The 19,316-nt window shown below is 41.3% G+C and overlaps 1 protein-coding gene across 3 annotated transcripts in view; it reads left to right on the top strand.

Annotated features, from left to right (window-relative positions):
* The first annotated feature begins 2,428 nt into the window (after positions 1-2,428).
* Positions 2,429-19,316, top strand: part of arhgef11 (Rho guanine nucleotide exchange factor (GEF) 11) — a 31,043-nt gene continuing 14,155 nt past the window's right edge. For 2 of the 3 annotated variants that reach the window (XM_037976565.1, XM_017437859.3), the window contains exons 1-26: positions 2,429-3,731; positions 5,685-5,770; positions 5,889-5,993; positions 7,481-7,530; positions 7,610-7,667; positions 7,757-7,947; positions 8,079-8,150; positions 8,266-8,373; positions 9,258-9,306; positions 9,480-9,517; positions 9,643-9,735; positions 9,990-10,055; positions 11,873-11,977; positions 12,418-12,516; positions 12,694-12,736; positions 12,931-13,027; positions 14,097-14,219; positions 14,721-14,744; positions 14,898-15,024; positions 17,213-17,306; positions 17,611-17,640; positions 17,836-17,977; positions 18,059-18,265; positions 18,432-18,479; positions 18,751-18,899; positions 18,978-19,118. In XM_037976565.1, coding sequence (XP_037832493.1) covers positions 3,697-3,731; positions 5,685-5,770; positions 5,889-5,993; positions 7,481-7,530; positions 7,610-7,667; positions 7,757-7,947; positions 8,079-8,150; positions 8,266-8,373; positions 9,258-9,306; positions 9,480-9,517; positions 9,643-9,735; positions 9,990-10,055; positions 11,873-11,977; positions 12,418-12,516; positions 12,694-12,736; positions 12,931-13,027; positions 14,097-14,219; positions 14,721-14,744; positions 14,898-15,024; positions 17,213-17,306; positions 17,611-17,640; positions 17,836-17,977; positions 18,059-18,265; positions 18,432-18,479; positions 18,751-18,899; positions 18,978-19,118 — 2,380 coding nt within the window. In that variant the 5' untranslated portion in view covers positions 2,429-3,696. The remainder of the gene's footprint in view (positions 3,732-5,684; positions 5,771-5,888; positions 5,994-7,480; positions 7,531-7,609; positions 7,668-7,756; positions 7,948-8,078; positions 8,151-8,265; positions 8,374-9,257; positions 9,307-9,479; positions 9,518-9,642; positions 9,736-9,989; positions 10,056-11,872; positions 11,978-12,417; positions 12,517-12,693; positions 12,737-12,930; positions 13,028-14,096; positions 14,220-14,720; positions 14,745-14,897; positions 15,025-17,212; positions 17,307-17,610; positions 17,641-17,835; positions 17,978-18,058; positions 18,266-18,431; positions 18,480-18,750; positions 18,900-18,977; positions 19,119-19,316) is intronic. The other variant, XM_037976564.1, reaches the window with a different exon arrangement.

Raw genomic sequence — 19,316 nt, 5'->3', positions numbered from 1 at the left:
CGTCGCCCTTTAAAGAAAACGGTGGTTGGAATCCTCTTCAAGCCAAGTAAGGTCACAACTGCTTCTCAAGGATTCATTTCCCGGTTAACTAAGGGGAAACAAATCATTGGGTAGAGTTCATAATTTGTATTAGAGTCAGATTTTACTAAATGTCTGTCTCATTGGAGCTGGTCAGCAGATCATGAGGCTCCTGTAGTTTGTGGTGAATTTAGGTATTTGCAGAATATAGAGCAATGCTCCAAATTATGACCAGCTACATATAAAGTGCACTAAGGACTTTTTTAAAAAGTGTCCTTTCGTTGTGCTGAAGGGATATTTCAAACATTTTGGAGAGGAGCTCTATGGAAAAGTCATGAAAAATTATTTGTTATAAATAACTTTCAGCAACCTCAGTTTGGAGGAATAACGTTCAAGCCTGATAGAACAGATGAGCTAATGGATTACTGCCAACTTAAAACAGCTCAAGTCTCCAAAATTTCATAACATGTGAAAGCTATTTTATAAACCTTTACATTGCTGTTAATTTCTCAGTACACTGTTATGTACATTGAATTATATGGCTATACGCTGCACAGAGTGGTATAAGCAGCTAACTGTAGCACTTCCTGCAGGAATATTGTTATATTTTTGGCACCCTTTAAAAAATATTGAAGCTGCCCTTGGCATGAAGCAACAATTTGTTTTTGTGACAACATTGTCCTATGTACTGTAAAGCTTCCCACCACAGATGTGATTGAGTCTACACGTAGCCTTAATATAGACCATAATCTCTCCAGCTAAATTTAGACCACATTAGCTTCAGTTCTTATAAAAACCAGGCACTGGGGAGCACAAGCCAGTGTATCACTTGTGCCGGACCCAAAGCTGGGTAAATGGTGAGGGTTGTGTCTGAAGGTAGAAGCAGAAGGTCTGATGTTTAATGTTGTCAGTGGTTCTGCTCGACAGGTTGGATGTGATGTAGAAGAGAAAGATAAATTCTGGAAGATCTTGATGAAGTGATCGAGAGTAGTCCCAGAGAGGAGAGAGTGGTGATCAGAGCAGATCTGAATGAACATGCTGGTGAAGGAAACAGAAGAGATGAGGAGGTGATGGGCAGGTTTGGTGTCAAGGAAAGGAACCAGGAAGGACGGATGGTGGTGGATTTTGAGTTTGGAAATGGCTGTAGTCAGCACCTATTTCCAAAAGAGGGAGAACAACAGGGACACCTATAAGAGTGGATGCAGGAGTACGCAGGTAGACCACATTCTGTGTAAAAGAGGTAACCTGAGGGAGACTGTAACTTTGTGGCAGGGGAGAGTGTGGCCAGACAGCATCGAATGGTGGTGTGTAGGGATGAAAGTCAGCTGTAGCAAAACAGAGTTCATGTGTGTGAATGAGAGATATATGGATGCAGTTAGAGAGGACATGAAGGTAACTGGAGTGAGGACAGAGGGCACAGAAAACAGAGTTAGATGGAGGAGGATGACTTACTGTGGTGAGCTCTGAAAAGAGAAGAGCTGAAAGACAACTTAATTGTTCATCACACACAAACAGATAAACATACGTAAGACACAAAACACAAGTGTGAGAATCATGCAAAAGGTAGAGCATTCCAACTGGGACTTTAATGTTGATTGATATGGTTGGTTCACAGTCTGAACATCTTTTCAACTACTGCTTTAGTCGCTAATGTTGCTGTTGTAACATTAGTATTATTAAAAAAACTCAAACACATCAATTCAGCTCAGAGCTGGATAAGAAGGCAGCATCTGGGTAGTTCAAATAAAGATGTATTTATATATTTGTATTTCACTTTCAGATAGTACTGTGCACTGACAACAAGGTTTTAAATGCAGTTGAACTTATATTTGTAAATTTAAAAAAAATAGCAATCATTCAGCATTCATTACAAATTGCAACTTGAACCGCATCATGTAATATGACAGGTCTTACATTATAGTTATATCATGAGTTCTGTGAGGCTCAGAAATGCTTCAAAGTAGAGAGCTCTGTTTTCACACCACACATTGCCTAAACATTCATTTACTATCAACAATCTCTTCTAAACATAGATGTCCATTTGACATCTGAATCTAATATTAGACATCTAATAAAGACCAATTTTTGCCTGATATTTTGGCCTAAAGGTCAGGATTTTCAAGATAATTTAGACAGCTTTTTAGCACAAAAATGCTCTATAGGTTAACCTAATTAATGCAGATATTTTGAGATTTCAATGTTTTTTAACCAAACTTCAGATAAATCAAGACCAGCTAATAGCATTGACCTATTTTATTAAAACTAGTGTTTGAGTTTCAATTCTATAGCCTAACTACACTTATCTTGTTAGGTTTAGCTTATTTTTCTGACAAAATCTCTCATCTTCCCCAGTTTACTGTAGTCTGCAGTTCCTGGTTCCGTCCAGACGAGGGCGCTGTTTGAACTTTGATCTTTGACGAGATGATGTTAGTGGATCAGCAGTCAGGGCAGTAAGATAACTGCACAGCAGACACTACAATTTTCGGAACTGGGTCTCTAAAGGCAGTACATATATGCGCCGAGGACTATAACTAGCTGTGGATTTACCTGGCTCACCTCGAAGGGAACATAAATCCTGACTGTATTTGTGTTTTAGAAAGAAGACCAGCTACTGTAAAGTGGAGCTCTACAGGAGGAATGCCTTCCAGCTTGCAACTCGCTTACATGCAACTATTTTGTGTCTGAATTTGCACTAAAACTGGGCTCCTGGATACATCAGGCTGGAATAGACATATAACCGGACGGTGTCGAGCACTTTATTATCCATTTATCCTCATGTAGTCGAAACCATGCTGTACTTTCATTTCGCACAGATAGCCGGTTAGCCTGCTAGCTCGTCGACTAGTTGTCGCAGCTGCGAGCCGGGGAAGCAGCGCTCGAGGTCGGCTTGCCCACTCACGCAATGCCGCTGGTCGGGGGAGGCCTTGTCGGAGTTGCAATTTCAGCAAGCTAACGTTGGCTAGATGAAGCGGGACGCCGCAAATATTAGTTATTAGATAAGTCAACAGCATTTGTGACTTAACTGTGAGCATAGTCAATGCAGTACTATTGAAAAACGGGGAAAGTCAGCTGAGTTTAGCGGATTATTCAGATTGAGACATCTGCTGAGAGCTCCCCATGTAAACAAGTCTGAGTGCGTCTGTGGGTGGCTGCAAGTTAACACTAAATATGTTCAAGTTAATCCTTTGCTATTACCAGTATCTCAGTCATAGGTGTTGAATGAGAACATTTAAGCTGACCTTTCAGTGATTTAGATACTCTCTGATATTAAAAGGCATGGAAGCTGTTGATCTGCAGCACATGCCAGCCATTCATTCATGATTGATGATCCTTGAGGAAGCAGACCGTCTTTAATCCGTTTACACTACACCAAAACTACCACATAAATCCACTAAAAGGTTCTGCTTTATATATTTTATCACTAACAGGTGAATACTTGGGGGATTTGTTTTACAGCACTTTATTTTTTTTAAAGTCCTCTGACTCTTACTGGAACTACTGGTGTGCATGGGAGCACGAGGGACGGTCTGATGATCTGAACCAGCTTTTAGGCAACTTAAAGATCTGATCAAAGCTCAACAGAGAGCCCCATTGTGTGGACTGCAACTGAAGAGGAAAGATGGTGATGATGACAGAAAAGGCCCAGTGACGGTGTTTATCTCACTCCGGGAAGCAGACATGAGCCTCCGCCAGCCCACATCCACCTTGGACAGGTACGGGCCACAAATCCTCAACCCACAGATGGTTTCTGCATTCAGCAGCACATGTAACAGTCCCAGATCAGCTGTTGGACTAGGCTTTTATCAAGCAGAAGTTCATTTTGGCTGTGAGAAGAACAAGTCAGACAGGTTAACTCAAGAGGTGATGAAAACGGGTTTCTGGAAAAAGACCAAACTACTTTGTGCATACTGCAGAATTTGTATTTCACTGGTACCGTCTCTTATGTAATTCATTTTTGTATAATTGCTACTCAAATGTCTTATTTCTTCTCCCCTGCTGTGTGTCTAGCACATCACCCCTTTGACCACATGTGTGACGCATCTTTGTCTTTCCTGTTTCCTCCATGGTCTTGTTTTGTTGTGCACGTGTCCGGCTCTTCCCTCCATTGTATATGTGGGTGTAATGTAACAGCAGGGTGGCCAATGAGGGGAAAAAACTCCCACCTGTTCAGGTAGAACAGCTGTCTGGTGAGCAGTTGGTGTTGGAGGTTTGTGGCGTCTACGGTCTAACATCTGTGGCGTCAAATTTCTCTCAGCTGCTCTGTTTCATTGGCTTAGTTAGGCACAAGACAAGTGTTATTTATACTCAAAATGTGTCACACCTAATAAAAATTCATTGTTTATTAATTACTATCAAATTCACAGGTTTGATAATTATCAATTTCTTGGATCAGAATAATACAGTCCTGTCCATTCATCATAATCTACCTACTTGGCTATTTTTAGGTGTATTCTGATGACCTTTACTAATTTGGAAAACCTGATTCATGTTAGGTAAAGATCTGAACCTGTTCCTTTAACACAGGAGCTGTTACTCATTTTGGTACAAAGGTAGAGAGCACTGTTTACGTCCTTATCGTTATTTGTGTATGCCAAAAAAAAAAAAAGAACTCTCTCAGTGCTTGAACTCAATGAGCAACATTATTTTGGAAATTTGGTTGTTCTAACAACAACTGTACATAAAAAGTAGTTCAATAATTGTGTGGTTTTTGTTATGAGCATGCTCTTTATCAGGCAGCGATTCAGTGTAGAAAATGCTGATCTGACCATCGGAACCAGGAAGTTTTAGAACCCTCCTCATTTCCTGGTGGGGATGTTTGTTCATTCAGGAACTAGTTCTTCCACTTGTTCCATGCCTCTTACACTTGGAGCACAGGTAAATAATTCTCTAACCCACTTTCATTAGGATGTTTTACATGGATCATTTTTACATAAAAACTGAAACCTATATTCAAGACATCCTTTTTTTGTTCATACGCGAATTAGTAACCCTGTCGCCAAAAATGTCAGTTGCCTCAAATTCTGGTGCGATTGTCCTCTTAGTTTCCTAGTAAATGTTTACAGTCTGCAGCCCGACTTGTTTTGCATTTGAAACAAATTTTGTGGATGTTGACCCTTTAGCTTGTCTTCAACAAAAAAAAGGTTCTTCAGGGTTTGTGTGGTCCTGAATTTTCCCAATTTAAAACCTTTGATACGTCCTTTGGAATTATGTCTGCTTTCAGTGTTTTGTAATCTGTAAATGAAGCAAAGAGAATAACAATGGTTTGAACAGTTTGTTCCCATTTAGTCAAGTCTCCGTGTGAATTTTTCTCTTTTGTGTCCTCTTTATCTGTCTTTCCTTCTTTTCTGCCATGCTTCGCTTTCAGCCCTTTTGCTGCTTGGTGAGTTTTTCTATCTGCTGCTTTCTTATTGTTGTCTGACACTCATCCTCTCACTCTTTATGGGCCTTCTCATCTGACCCCATACTCATCTTCTGCTATTCATTATGAGCGTCCCTTCCTTTTTTTTGGTCTTTTTCATCTCTCTTTATTCTGCTCTTGCTCTGTGACCCTCTCTTTCTTCATATATTGCATTTCCTCTCCAGCCAGCCCTCACAGAGCATTTTCCCTCTTTTAAATTGGCCCGTTTGGCATCATTTCACTCTTATTTCTCATCCCTCAAACGCAGGCTCAGCAGTCTGACGACTGGGGACTCGGATCGCAGATCCTCTGCCAGCCAGCAAAAAGAGCCGACTGCAGACGTCTTCGCCGAAGGTACAAATAATATCCTACACTGTCAATAATATCCTATTATTGCTCCTGAATGGATTAAGAGCTTTAGTCCATTAGGGCTCATTTCATGTCAAACTAAGGTTTTAATTGGTTCGGCCAGGCGCTGGTCTTGTCCAGAGGTGTGTGGTCGTGCAGAAGGACCAGCTTGGTTTCGGCTTCACCGTGTGTGGAGAGAGAGTCAAGCTGGTGCAGAATGTTAGACCAGGTGAGACGCCTTTATCATTATATCTTTTTATTTCATACAGGACTGCTGGAACAACCTGCCACAATAAGTGTGATAAGTGTTTCTGTTTTGCTTTTGTAGGAACAAAAGCCTCTTTTGTTGAAAATGGAAAAGTCGGTGGTTTTTGAACTCCAGTGTGCCCTTAAGACATATTTTCTTAATTGGCCTCTTTGGCTTCATCTTTTGTAAAGCAACTTAACTTGACAGTTAAGGACAAAACTGGAAATGCTCGGTGTATCATTTCTCTTTAATAATTTACCTGGACATTTTATGTCTTTGAAGATCACAAAGTATAATAGTAGTTGTTTTTTTTTTTGTATATATAAAATTGGCCCATATAACATAAACGTGGCTCTGTTTCTGACACAGTGATAAGCAACGATACAAAAACAAAGAGGCAACCAAGATAAACATTATTGCACCACAGTTAGTTTCACAATCTAACTTTCTTTGCCGCAGTTTGCTTTGATGTGTGTCTGAACAGTTCAACTTGAAGAAATGAGTAAAATAGAAAGTAAAATCATCATAACCTGCGGCCCTCTGCTGGTGGAGACTGCAGATGTTTGGACAGATTACAAGCTGCTGTCAAAAGCACCGCAAGTTTGGACCGTGTTCTGCAACACGGCGTCCGTGCTTCACTGACTGTATTGGTTGTCGGAACCCAACATTAGTAGACTTATGCCCCCTTTTACACGGGCTCTAAAGGTCCCGGCTCCACTCTACTCGGCTTGCTTTGGGCGCGTTTCCATCAGCATTTTTTTTCGGCCCTGCCTTCGTGGGCGGCGCAAGTTTAGCTCCTGTTCACTCATTGGTCGTGGGTGTAACCAGATGCAAGCATAAAGAGCGAGCGGTAGGAATATAAACAACAGCGTTAGCCTACCCTGCAATGTTTATGTTGTCTGTCCCCCAGCTGAAGGCGCTGTAAAGCCTGAAATCTCCGGCGGATAACAGCTGTCCTTCTCCGCGCAACAATCGCGGCATCCAGAGCATTTCTTCCACTGCGCCTCTCTTCATGAAGTCTTAGGAGAATCCCCATGATTTTAAAAAACAGCAACAACACAGAGCCATCGTTGTCCATAGCGCTTTCTTTGTTTACACAACTTGAGCCAAGTTTCGGTAGCGCACCCCCCCGCGCCGCGACCCCGCCCCCCACAACACGAGGAGGCGTTCCTCTGCTGCCGACCAAACTAGCCGGTGTGAACGCGATGCATTCTTTATCGAGCCGAGCTGAGTAGAGCCGAGTAGAGCCAGACTTCTGAATTATGGCCCCTGTAAAAGGGACATATGTCAGAAAACAAAACGGACACACTCTCATTGCGAACAACTTAATATCTGGCTTGCAGAGACACTGGAGAGGCTGATTTTTCCACCCATATAATCCTTGTCAGACCTTCTGTTTTTAAGAAATCAGTCCTTCTGTATAATCTTAGTTTTTTGGATGAGTTTCACTCTGTGTCGGTACTCCCCAGGTGGAGCAGCAGTCAAGGCCGGGGTTCACGAGGGGGACCGAATCATCAAGGTTTTTCTTGCTTTTTCTTGGATGTTTAAACTGGGAGGTGGTGTTTTCTTCCTGTTTTAACTGTATTTGTGTCTCTCAGGTGAACGGCTTACTGGTGTCCTCCATGTCACATCAGGAGGTGGTAAAACTTATAAAATGTGAGTTTAAAATGAGCCTGATTTTTGTTTTTTCAATATTTTTTTTTCCTTCTTTTATCTAATTTTTAAAAATTCTGATCCTCTCATAGCTGGACCGTACGTCGCCCTGACACTACAAGGAACGCCCCCCTCTGTCCCCTTGGAGCCCCTCCCCTCTAACCTCACACCCAATCAGAGAACCTCTATGAGTGGGGATACACCACCCCCTCCACCTCCACCCTTACCATCTGGACCAAGCAGCACCCCATCCCAAAGAATCACTGGGCCCAAACCGCTACAGGTGAGTAAAACTATTGCAAGGATTTTTAATGTTGAGGTAACAAGACAAAACGCTAACACTAAACAAAACAGTCTGTGGATAAGATTGATAAATTGTTGTTCATGTGGAAAAAATGTGTTTTTTTTTCCCAGGATCCAGTAGTGCAAAAACATGCAAGTCAGATACTCAGGAAGATGCTGGAGCAGGAGGAGGCTGAACTGCAGGTATGCTTATGAAAACAAACTCATTTTCTCAGTCCGGGCTTCTCCATTTGATTCCATGGGGTTCGTGCCTCAAAGTCTGCTATTGATAAGGAGATTAAGTTGACTTCATTTGCAGGACTTGCTGGATGAACAGCTGAGAAACCCATCACCATCGCTGGAGGAGCGGATTGAAAGTGCCAAGAGGAGGGCTCACCAAGTACGAGTCAAGATTCAGCAGGATCTGGTAAGCATACTGAAGCATTTCATCCATTTTTAGACTCTATATTGATTCTAATTTTCTCTCCCTGCTTTTATTTTACTAGTATAGAGCAAGTGGGTTTTGGAGCTGCCGAACGAATATAAAAAATAACATTGACTAGTAAATTCATGACATTAACTCTGAATTTGAAAAATGTTGGAATAGTATGCAAAGTGTCTATCAAAAGGAAATCAAGGTTTCTTATGAGCCCAAGATATTTTCATGTTTAGTCAACCTAAAGCTGAACTGAAGTGTTTTGATGCCAACATTAGTTGAAATAATTTACACTTGAAACCAGATATTTACATACACTAAATAAAAGGATACATAACCATTTTTTTTAAATCAATGTCTGACATTAAATCAGACTAAACCTTTCCTGTTTTAGGTAAGTTAGAACCCCCCAAATTATTTCTATTTGGTAAAATTACGGGAGAGAAAATATTTTTCAGAGAATTTTTTATTACTTTCTTTAAAGTCATATATTAACATACACTAAGATTACTGTGCCCTTAAATAATTAGGGAAAGCCCAGATGATGATATCATGGCTTTGGGAGCTTTTTGATAGGTTAGTTAGAAAGTACACTCTTCATACACAACATATCTAAAGTTTTACCTCATCTGCAGATGTATAGGGTTAAATAGCAGCAGAGTTTTGAAGTACAGTATTCAAAACAATACTTGAACTACTTTTGGATACCCTGGTAGACCTTATAACTGCACTGCTGCCTCTCCCAGTTATCAACCAATTATTTTATTGCCAGAAGATTTAAAATACTTGTCACGGTTTGTTTTTATTGTCTGAGCAGCTGCCAGATCGGTTTCATAGTCTTGCTATGTAATGAAAGTTTTATTTTGCCTTGTCAGGATGGAACACGATCAGAATCTGTGACGGGCTACGTCCGCGCTGGAGAAGGTTTGTGTCTATTTATTGCTTTTTTTCCCATTTGATTATATGTGTAATTCTTGTTCTAATCAGTCTAAATCTAAGGTAAACATGTACATCCAAAGTGTTATACTTTACAAATGTTTGTTAGAATTCATAGTTTTGTGTATCAAGTTGTTAAAAAGCTTTCTGTTTTTTGACAGGACGACTTTCCATGGACTTAAGTGAAGGAGAGATGGAGGTAAGATTGGAAAAAGATCAGGGTCAGGTCGAAGGTATGCGTTTGTGCATGTGATGATCCACTCATCCCGTCCCCCTCATCCCCTCCTCGCTCTTCCTTTACTTCCCGTCCGGCTCCTTCCCCAGGCCCTTGAGAGTCCCCACTCCTCCCCCTCATTAACCTTCAGGATGCCCCATCTCAGACGCCAGAGCTCGGACACACACGCCCTTTCTGATATGGTGAGATTGAGACACATTTCGATTTGCATTCTTCATTTTTTTCGGGTCACGCCATTCATTGTTCCACACATAACCTGAAGGACAATAAGTATTTATCAGCTTTAAAATATTGCTCAGTTTTCATTTTTAATTTGCATTACTTTGATTTATCTAACTGATTAAAATGTCAATGAGACTAAATAAATAACTTATTGCTTCAAATTGGAATATGTTACCAAGTGACCTTTTTTTGTTTATGTCTGTGTGTGTCCCAGGGTGGAAGGGCCCAGATCATCAGTCCAGAGGAGGAAGAGGAAGAAGAGGGCTATGCCTTAAATGAGGTTTGTTTCAGTGGACCTATTATTTACCATTAATCTCATAGTTGTTTATAAAACTCATATGGACAGAAGAAAACATGGAGCTCAGTGTTACTCGCCTGGACGTGGTTACTGGGGCCTCACCCTGGAGCCAGGCTTGGGGGAGGGGCTTGTTGGCGAGTTCCTGGTGAACAGGCCTCTATCCATGAGGTTCGGTTGGATTTAGCCACAATAAATAACACCGGTACACTTTCCTTTGGGTCCACTACCTGCAGGATAGGTGATAGGGGCTGGGTGCATCTTGGTGCTCTGACCTTAGCTTACTGAAGCTGGGTCTTGGAACATGGAATGTCACCTTGTGCATGAGGCTGAGAGGTACTGACTAGATACAGTCGGCCTCACCTCAATGCACAGCGTGAGTTCTGGAACCAATCTCCTTGAGAGGGGTTGGCTCTTATTCTACTCTGGAGTTGCCCATGGTGAGAGGCATCGGGCTGGTGTGGGCCTACTTATAGCCCCCGGCTTGGCGTCTGTCCTTTGAAGTTTCCCTGGTAGATAAGAGGGTAGCTTACCTGTGTCTTTGGGGGAAACTTTGGGCTCTAACTGTTGGTTGTGCCGATGGACAGAACGGCAGCTTAGAGTGCCCAGCCTTCTTGAAGTCCTTAGCAGGGGTGCTGGCCTCTCTGATCTGAACCCAGGTCTTGTTCTGTTGTTGAACTTCTGGGTGGACACCCCGAGTGAGGGTGTTTGTCAAAAAGAAGGAGTACTATAGAGCCTTGTTAGCTGGTAGGACTCCAGAGGCAGCTGAGGGGTATTGGTTGACCAAGCAAGATGCAGCCTTGGCTGTTGTTGAGGCAGAGTTATGGGTGTGGGAGGAGTTTGGTGAGGCCTTGGATAGAGACTCTTGATCAGCTCCAAGAAGATTCTGGCAAACCGTCAGGTGGCTGAGGCAGTTCTGTATTAACACTGTGTATAGTGGAGGTAGGGTGCTGTTGGCCTGAACAAATTGTCATCAGTATGTCTTCCTTAGAGGAATTTGAATCTGTGGACTTTGGGTTGGGTCTCTACCTCTCCCTGGTAAGGTTTGTTCAGGGGTGCTGTTCGGTGGTGGAACCTCAGATTTAGGAGGAACAATGTAGGTTCTGTCTCAGCCATGGAACACTGGACCATCTCTTTTCCCTTGCTTTACCCATGGGAGTTTGTCCAACCAACCTTCATATGTTGTAGACATTCAACTGTATACAAATGGTGCAAGAGTCTGGTTCACATTGCTGCCAGTAAGTTGGACCTCTTCAGGGGGAGAGTTGGACACTTCCACGGCTGCCCATTGACACCAATTCTGTTCATAACTTTTATGGACAGAATTTCTCGATGCAGCCAGGGGGTAGCCTCAGGATTCCATTTCTATTTGCAGATGATGTGATCCTGTTGGTGTCATCGAGCCATGATTTTCAGCTCTTACTGGAACGGTTTGCAGCCGAGTGTAAATCAGCTGAGGGGAAGATTAGTACCTCCAAATCTGAGGCCACGGTCCTCAGTCGGAAAAAGGTGGATTGCTCTCTCGAGGTTGGGAGTGAGGAGCTGCCTTAAGTGGAGGAGTTCAAGTATCTCAGTGTATCTGCAGTTTGTTTATGAGTGAGGGAAGAATAGAGTTTAAGATTGACAAGCAGATTGGTGTGGCTTCCTGAGTATTGTGTACTCTGTACCGGTCTGTGGTGAAGAGGGAGCTGAGCTGCAGGGCAAAGCCCTCCGTTTACTGGTTGATGGATGGATCCCACAGTTTTTTCTCACCCTTCCTTCCAAATTTTTTTTCCACACTTAGTTTTTTCTTTTTTTCGTAGATGGATGGTCCATTCCAGGACATTGAGTTGTTGAAGTCAAGACCAGCACACATGATGGTTTTCATGAGATACGTCTTCAGCCAACTGTTGGACCCCAACCCTCTGGTAAGTTGACATTGTTGTACTTAAAATAAGTAAAAGTGCTTACTCATGAGATTTTCCAATTTCTCTTGGGTTTCATTGTCACTGCTTATTTTAGTTTGTTGAGATTGGTGAATTGTATTTCTTGTAGTAAATATAAAGGTATTACAATCCCAATACCTAAAAAAAAAGTTGTGACTTGTAAAAAGTGAATTAAAATCAGAAAGCACTGATTTGCAAATCTCATAAACCCATATGTTATTGAGAATGGAACATAGTAAAGATATCAAGACCGCTGGGTGGTTTAGTAGGAAGTATTGTTTTCTAGTACAATGCGGATAGCCCACAGTTTTATCTGTATCTTTAAAGTGACTCAACAAAAAACAACCTTTAAACATTACTTAGAGAAGATTGATATTTGCCTTTTTACGCTCATGTTTTCTCTGTTTTTATTTCTTTTGTAGCTCTTTTATCTATCAGTAGAAGCGTATTTGGGCTCCAGTCCTAAAGATGCTCGTGGTCTTGCACCTCAGATCTGCTCCCACTTCCTGGATCCAGATGCCGTATGTACTCGTGTTGTACTGTGTACTTAAAATAAAAGTGTGTTTATAGAAATGAAACTCAAACTGGTGTTTTGTTGTTGTTTTTTTGGATACAAAACTGTTCACAGTTTTATGGTATTATTCTCTCTAACAGTACAGTTTCAGTGCCTAAAACAAGAAAACTTTATCTTTTCCTAGCCACTGAAAATCAAAGTCCGAGAGGAGTATCTCACAGATATCGGTAAGACACATGAAAAGTACTTGATTCATCAACTTCTTATTTAGTTTTGTTTTCTTCAATGTTTAACTTTTAAAAGAATGTGTGAATTATAATTAAGACTAATCACTTTACTGAGCCAGCTGTCTAACTGCAGAGTTTGTTTTAGTTCATGGTTAAGTATTTTTTCTCTGATGTTGTGTTTCTTGTGTCCTCAGAAAGTCGTCTTCATGCGCAGGAGGACATCAGAGGACCTCTGTCTGAGCTGCAGCAGCAAGTGCTGCCGGACATCCAGGAGCTGATTCAGGACTACAGGTGCATTTATCAAAGATGCTGGTTTGTTTGTGCACTTGATAGACATGAATATGGAAAGAAAGATATGAATATGGAAAGAAAGATGTGAAAAATACGAGTTATTTTTCACATTCTTAACAAATGTCTGCTTTAACAAAAAGCAAACTCTGAGGCTGAAAGGGTTGTGTTAGCATCATATAATTACTGGTTAAATCTGTCTAAACGTACATTGTTGTGTGGTTCTTGTACTGAATTAGATTTAACAACAAGCTATTGTAGTCTTTTAATCAGATTAATTAATAATATAAAATTACCAATTTATGATACTTTTCACATTAAAGTAAAAGCCTGTTTTGTTACCAGGGATCAACATGTTACATTTTTAAAGTCAGAACAAGAAAATGTGCATCAGCAGAAAGGTGCTTGATGAGTTGATAAAATGCTTAAAGGGATAGTTCTGCTATTAAGAAGTGGGTCTTTGTGAAAAGGCTTGAAACAATTAATATCTTACCTGTTGTAGGTAAGTTCAGTTTGGAAAATTAAAGTTTAATTATGGCAGGATTGACGTGCTAATGGCTAATTCTAGCTGGACCAAAGCCAGAGTGGATTAAAGCTTATCTACCATACTAACAGGAAGATTTGATGTTCTCAGAATCTTTTCAGGTTTCAGAAACAACTGCAGGCATCATGAAAGTCACGATTTCAATAAATCTTGTGACAAGAAGCGGCATTCTGCAACTGTTTGTTTTTATTTAGGTTTTTTTGTTTTATTGTAAATCCTGCAGTGATAAAAACAAAGAACTAATCAGATGGGAAATATTGAGATCTGCCTGAGAACTTTTCAAACCTAGTGTGTTCGGGAAAGCATCACTTCTGCCCTTTTTGAACGGGGGGAGGGGGGTGTTAGTGGGATCCTCACAACTGGAAAACTCTGGAAATAAGTGACACCTGACCAGAGTGCATAGGGTTAAAGTTGTTACCAAATCTGTCTTTTTTTTCTCTCTGTGATTAAGAAAAAAGAAAGATAAAAGGGCAGAACAGAAGCTGGCAGTGACCTTTGGTTCGGTGTGTGTGCTCTGTGCTCTGACAGGAACAAGCAGATGATGGGTCTGGGCTCCCTGTTTGGAGAAGGAGACCTGCATCTCCTCGACGGAGACCCCGTGAAGGAGAAGCAGGTGGTGGACAGACAGGTCACCGCTCTCTGGGAGATTCTGTGAGTCCTCACTCGGAAACTGCTCTGGATGTTTGTTTTCGTTTTTTATCTCTACTTTTATAATTTAAAACTGCAGCAAATTCAGGTTCGCAGTGAGGACCACTGTTTGTTTGTTTGTTTTTTTTTCAATTAAACTGGGCATGAGGTTGTTTTTCTTCTAGAGACAGCAACTGATTTTTTTCAGATTTACAGTGTATCTACCTGGTCGCTGTTTAATTTAAATGTTTATGTAAACACACAAACTAAATATTACCACATAGGTTATAAGCTGTGCTGGTTTCCGTAGCAATAGTGTCTTCAATGTCCAGTAAACCAGTTTTTATAGGAAGGAGCTCACTGAAGCAACCATAACGAAGGTTGTTAACAAAATCACATGACTCAGGCCCGACTTTCTGTTTCTTCCCCTTGTGGATTTAACTTTGAGGAACTGAACTGGTTACCTTTGTGACTGTTTTGTTGCCAAGTGAGTCAACAACCATTATTTTTCTTTTTCTGTTTCAGATCAAAGCATGAAGAGGACCGAAGGTAAAAGCTGCACTTTTTTTTTTTTTTTTTTTACTGCAGTGAAATTAAATTTAACAGCTCGCGTCTCTGCACCCCTTCCCCCTCCGTCTGATCCGATCTCCTGATCTGGCCGTGTTTATTTTGTCTGGTTCTCCGTGTCCCCTCCTCCTCCAGCTCTCCTCTGGCGTCAGCTGTGCTGCTGTACCTGCGTCACTCCGGCATCAAGCTGAGAGACTCCAAGGTGTTTCCTAGTCTCAGCACGGAGAAGGAGAAGTGGCTTGCTTTCTTAAAAACAAAAAAGGTAGTAAAGGAAACCATAAAGCTCTTATTGTCAGCGTATAATAGTGAACATGACCATGCTCACCAGCCTGGAGATGCTGAGTTTCCAGGACTAAATAACTACATTTTGGAACATCAGAAAACAATGAAACTTTGGTTATTTTAAGTTGAGATTATATTTTGAAATCTAAAAATCTTCCGAGTTGCTTCTTTGTCCAGCGACAATCAAGAAGAGTGAGACTTTTTGATAGCTCTGCTGATAAATAAGGATGATTTAGCTCTTTTTTTTTTAAATAATTGTTGATTAAAAGACAGGCACTTGACACTACACTGTTGTGTCGATGCACTTCCCACAACAGGAGTTCCTTTCATGGTGGGGTGGGATTTTTAGTACAACACCAGCAGACCTCAAAGAAAGTTGATCATAATAGTATGTTAACTTTTATAGGACATGTTACTTTAAAAACAGAAACTATAAACAACTTTACATTTGGAGCCTTCAATAAAGTCTGGCAGGGGTTTATGTATTTGTACTGAACCATCACGGTACAGAAATCAGGAAGAGGCCTTAATCACAGGTGATCAGCACTTTCATTTAGAAAGAGAAACGTTTTTTTTTTTCTTTTGTTTGTTTTTATATAACAGCCACAACAGGAAAGGTGAGAAAGATATCTAAAGCTTTTTACTTTGAAGCAAAACAAGAATGTTTAGTTCCGATGAATCACGGGAGCTTGAAGACCTGCCTGCTGCTGCAGCGGAGCGCTTTGAAATGCCCTCTGGCATTTAATAAATACTTTTAGATGCTCCGTCTGGTTTTTAATAAACGCACACTGAGCTCAGTATGGATGTTAACATGTTTTTATTTAGTGTTTTCACAATGGGAAGATGCTGTTCAGTTCTGTAGTACCTTTTATTTTGCATCACACTTAGGAAAAATTATTTGAAGCAAATACTTGTTTTTTAAAATCAGTTTCTGAAGCTTTCTGTGGGACACATAGCCTGTAGGACATGGTGTACAGTTCAAAATGCATGATTAAGACAGTACAATATGGCTTTTATTTATTTCTTTTTAATTTATATTAAAGTTGTTGGTTATAATCTCGTCTTGCTGTTTGTGACCTGCAACTTTAGAAGCTCTTTACTAACAAGGGGAGTTTGCTTTTCCTGCCTTTTACTTTTGGGACAGTTTTTGTAATCCAAAAAAAGAACAAAAATGGGGGAGAATGTGAGGATTGATTTGAGAACTTGCCTATTTTTAGTGCCAAACCTTGACTTAAACATACAGTTACACCCCTAGTATGGACTTGCATAGTGCAAGTTTTAAGCTTACCAAGGCTCTACAAAGCTTTTACTTACAGTGACTAGTTTAAAACCAGTTCAACAAGTGAAAGGTCTGGGGATCGATTGAAAGACATGTGTGTTGCTAATCAACCTTTTATTGATTACAGAGTACTTAATAATAAAAAAGTCAAATATCTGTTTATCAAAGTTAAGTAAATTAAATAACTGAGGGCAAAACCTGGACTGAACCGGAGTCACAGTTGTTGATTGTCATTAAATGTGATCCTCACCTGGAGCTACCAGTAAAAGAAGCTGATTGGTCCAAACGTCTGTTTACCAACTACACAGCTTGGAGCCTGATTGTCTAAAAAAAGAGGGATGTTGAAACAATAATGCTTCTGTTTGCAGCATCCATTCAAAAGGAAAAAAAATTCCCTACATGAATGTGAGGCTTTCAGGCATTTCCTGATGCAGAGAAAACTTAAAACTTGTCTGTTCATGCAGGTAAACCAGAGATTTGACTCACAGGAACTTCATCGCCCCCCTCATGTACTCTAACAAAGTACCAGTGGGAAAAGTCTTTAAATTGAGAGCCTCGGTAGTATCTAACTGTCTCACTCTTAAATTTAGTCAAACTTCTTTTTCCTTCACATTTCCACTATTTCTACTAACTTTCTGTGGTGCATTATTACGTCCCTAATTAATGTCACAGTTTAAAAGCTTCAGGTGTTAAGCAGTTTTTGTTTTTCACCTCAAAAAAACAGAAAAAAAATGATAAAACACAACTTTTTGTCATTTTAACATGTCTTTCAGTCAAGTTTGAGGTCATACAATCTGGTACATTTGAGTTCATATAAAAATGACTGGAATCATTCAATGAGAATTAGGTTTACGAGATTCAGGATTATTTTTGGTTTGTCTTCCTGCAGCTGAGCAGTAACAAGGAGAAAAAGGATGGAGAGGATAAAAAGAGGAACCCCATCCTGAAGTACATCGGCAAACCCCGGACCACGTCTCAGTCCAGTAAAGATAAACTCACACAGACACACAAGCTGGAGGAAAAAATCACTTGTTTTAAATACTTTGACATCATTAGTGTTAAAATTACAAATGTGAGACTCTTACTTTACCATACAGACCCACTGACACACACTTGATTTCACTTCTAACTGTATGCATCAAGTCATATTGATTTTTCTTCCTTTTTAAAAAAAAAAGCAATTTTTTTTGTTGATTTCCAGTTTTATTCATTGATTTCATTGATTTAAATCACTGTCTTGTCACTCCTGATTTGATTGTTTCTCTTTGGTTGATTTTGGTTTTGTAGCATTCCACATCCCGTTGTCTCCCACAGAAGGTACATGTTCATTTGTCTTTCTTGTTTTATTTTAATATTTATTTTAACGTTGTCGTTTTTCTAACAAACATCCATTAGTAAATTTTTGAACAAAGGCTTGTTTGAGCTCCAACACTTTATATAAACCTGTCTCCTTCCTGCTACTTCCTGGTTTGTTTGTTTTTCTTGTTGTGCTAAAATAAACTGTGTGTGCAGTGCGTCCTGGCAGTGTGAGGAACATCATTCAGCAGTTTGAGAATCACACAGACGCTCCAGGAGAGGAGGGGGGAGATGCTGCGGACCCCCAGAGGCTGTCCTCCAGCAGCCTGGGAGAGGAAGGCAAAGAAGGCATGGACAGGTGACTGATTGGCTTCAGATGCGGTTCAGCTGTCACGTTGCGCCCGGGCAGAACTTGATCGGGGTGTTTTCTCCTCCCCAGTCCGACCGTCTCGGTGCGTCTGGCGCGGAGCGAGTCGCTGAAGGCTCAGGGGGAGGGCCGGCGGCGGGGCGCTGCCTCAGGAGGAGACTCGGTGCCCCGCTCTCGAAGCGATGTGGACATGGAGGACTGCGGAGAGGAGCAGGACCAACAGGGCCTCCGACCTCTGCAGCACAGCGCCTCGTCGTCGGCGTCCAGCAACTCCGCTCGGTAAACATTCACTGGTTCTGAAAACAGCAGCCTACAGGCAGGAGCCTCATTTCTCACCAGATTAATAAACTCTACCCTTCAATGAAAGCCTTACTCCCCTCATGTTACTCTGGACAGTGTAGAGTTTGTCCTCACGTCACCTTTCTCTCCACTCTCTCACACTCAGGTCTCTTGAGAACCCTACACCCCCATACACCCCTCGGTCTAGACGCAGGTGAGTCACCATGTTGTCCCCACAGACAAGCAGTGAAAGATGAGCAGAACTGAAAGGATTACTTGAGAGAATACAAAGAGAAAATGGTAGAAGGCAGAATTCTTTAGATGGAAATTGGGGAACTTCCAGTTTTAAATTTCCTTACGTTTGACGAACTTACAGTAGATTTCTTCTGTTCATATCAGTCGTATTGGTTTGAAACAAGTTAAAAGCTGCTCTGTTTTTGTCTCTGCTCCATCTCTTTCACTTGTGGCGTTTTCTGAACACGTAGGAGTGTGGACTCGCCGCTGGCCCTGCTGCCAGATGCTGCGGCAGTGGAGGAGGAAGTGTGTGACGGTCAGAACTGGCAGGAAACGGTTCCTCCTCATTTGCTCACAACACTCAGCCCAAAGGAGGTGGACAGACAGGCTGTCATATACGGTATGTAGTAAGACGTAAAGAATCGCCATTTTCAGGATGAGCTATAGTCTCATTTGTTTGTCCTCCTCCTTCCTTCAGAGCTCTTCACCACCGAGGTGTCCCACCTGCGAACCCTCAGAGTTCTGGACAAAGTTTTTTTCCAGAAGCTGAGGTCGGTTCTGAACTCTGAGGAACTGGCCTGCATTTTCCCCAACCTGCCTCAGGTCTACGAGCTGCACGGTCAGTCCTCATGAGTCACGGTGTCACTGGGATGGCTGGAAAATTCACCTTTAAAACGCAAGAAGAATAATGGCTCAGTCATTCAGCTGCTGCTGAAATTGTTGATTCAGACACGTTTGAGAAATTGATTCAGAGAACAGCAATGTGTGTCATGTCTGCGTTTTCCATGAGATTGCTCCATACATCAAGTAGAAGCTA

This window comes from Kryptolebias marmoratus, linkage group LG7 (genome assembly GCF_001649575.2).
Source record: "Kryptolebias marmoratus isolate JLee-2015 linkage group LG7, ASM164957v2, whole genome shotgun sequence".
NCBI classification, from domain to species: domain Eukaryota; kingdom Metazoa; phylum Chordata; class Actinopteri; order Cyprinodontiformes; family Rivulidae; genus Kryptolebias; species Kryptolebias marmoratus.
Note: the sequence above shows the minus strand (reverse complement) of the source record. Positions and strands in the feature narration are given on the sequence as shown.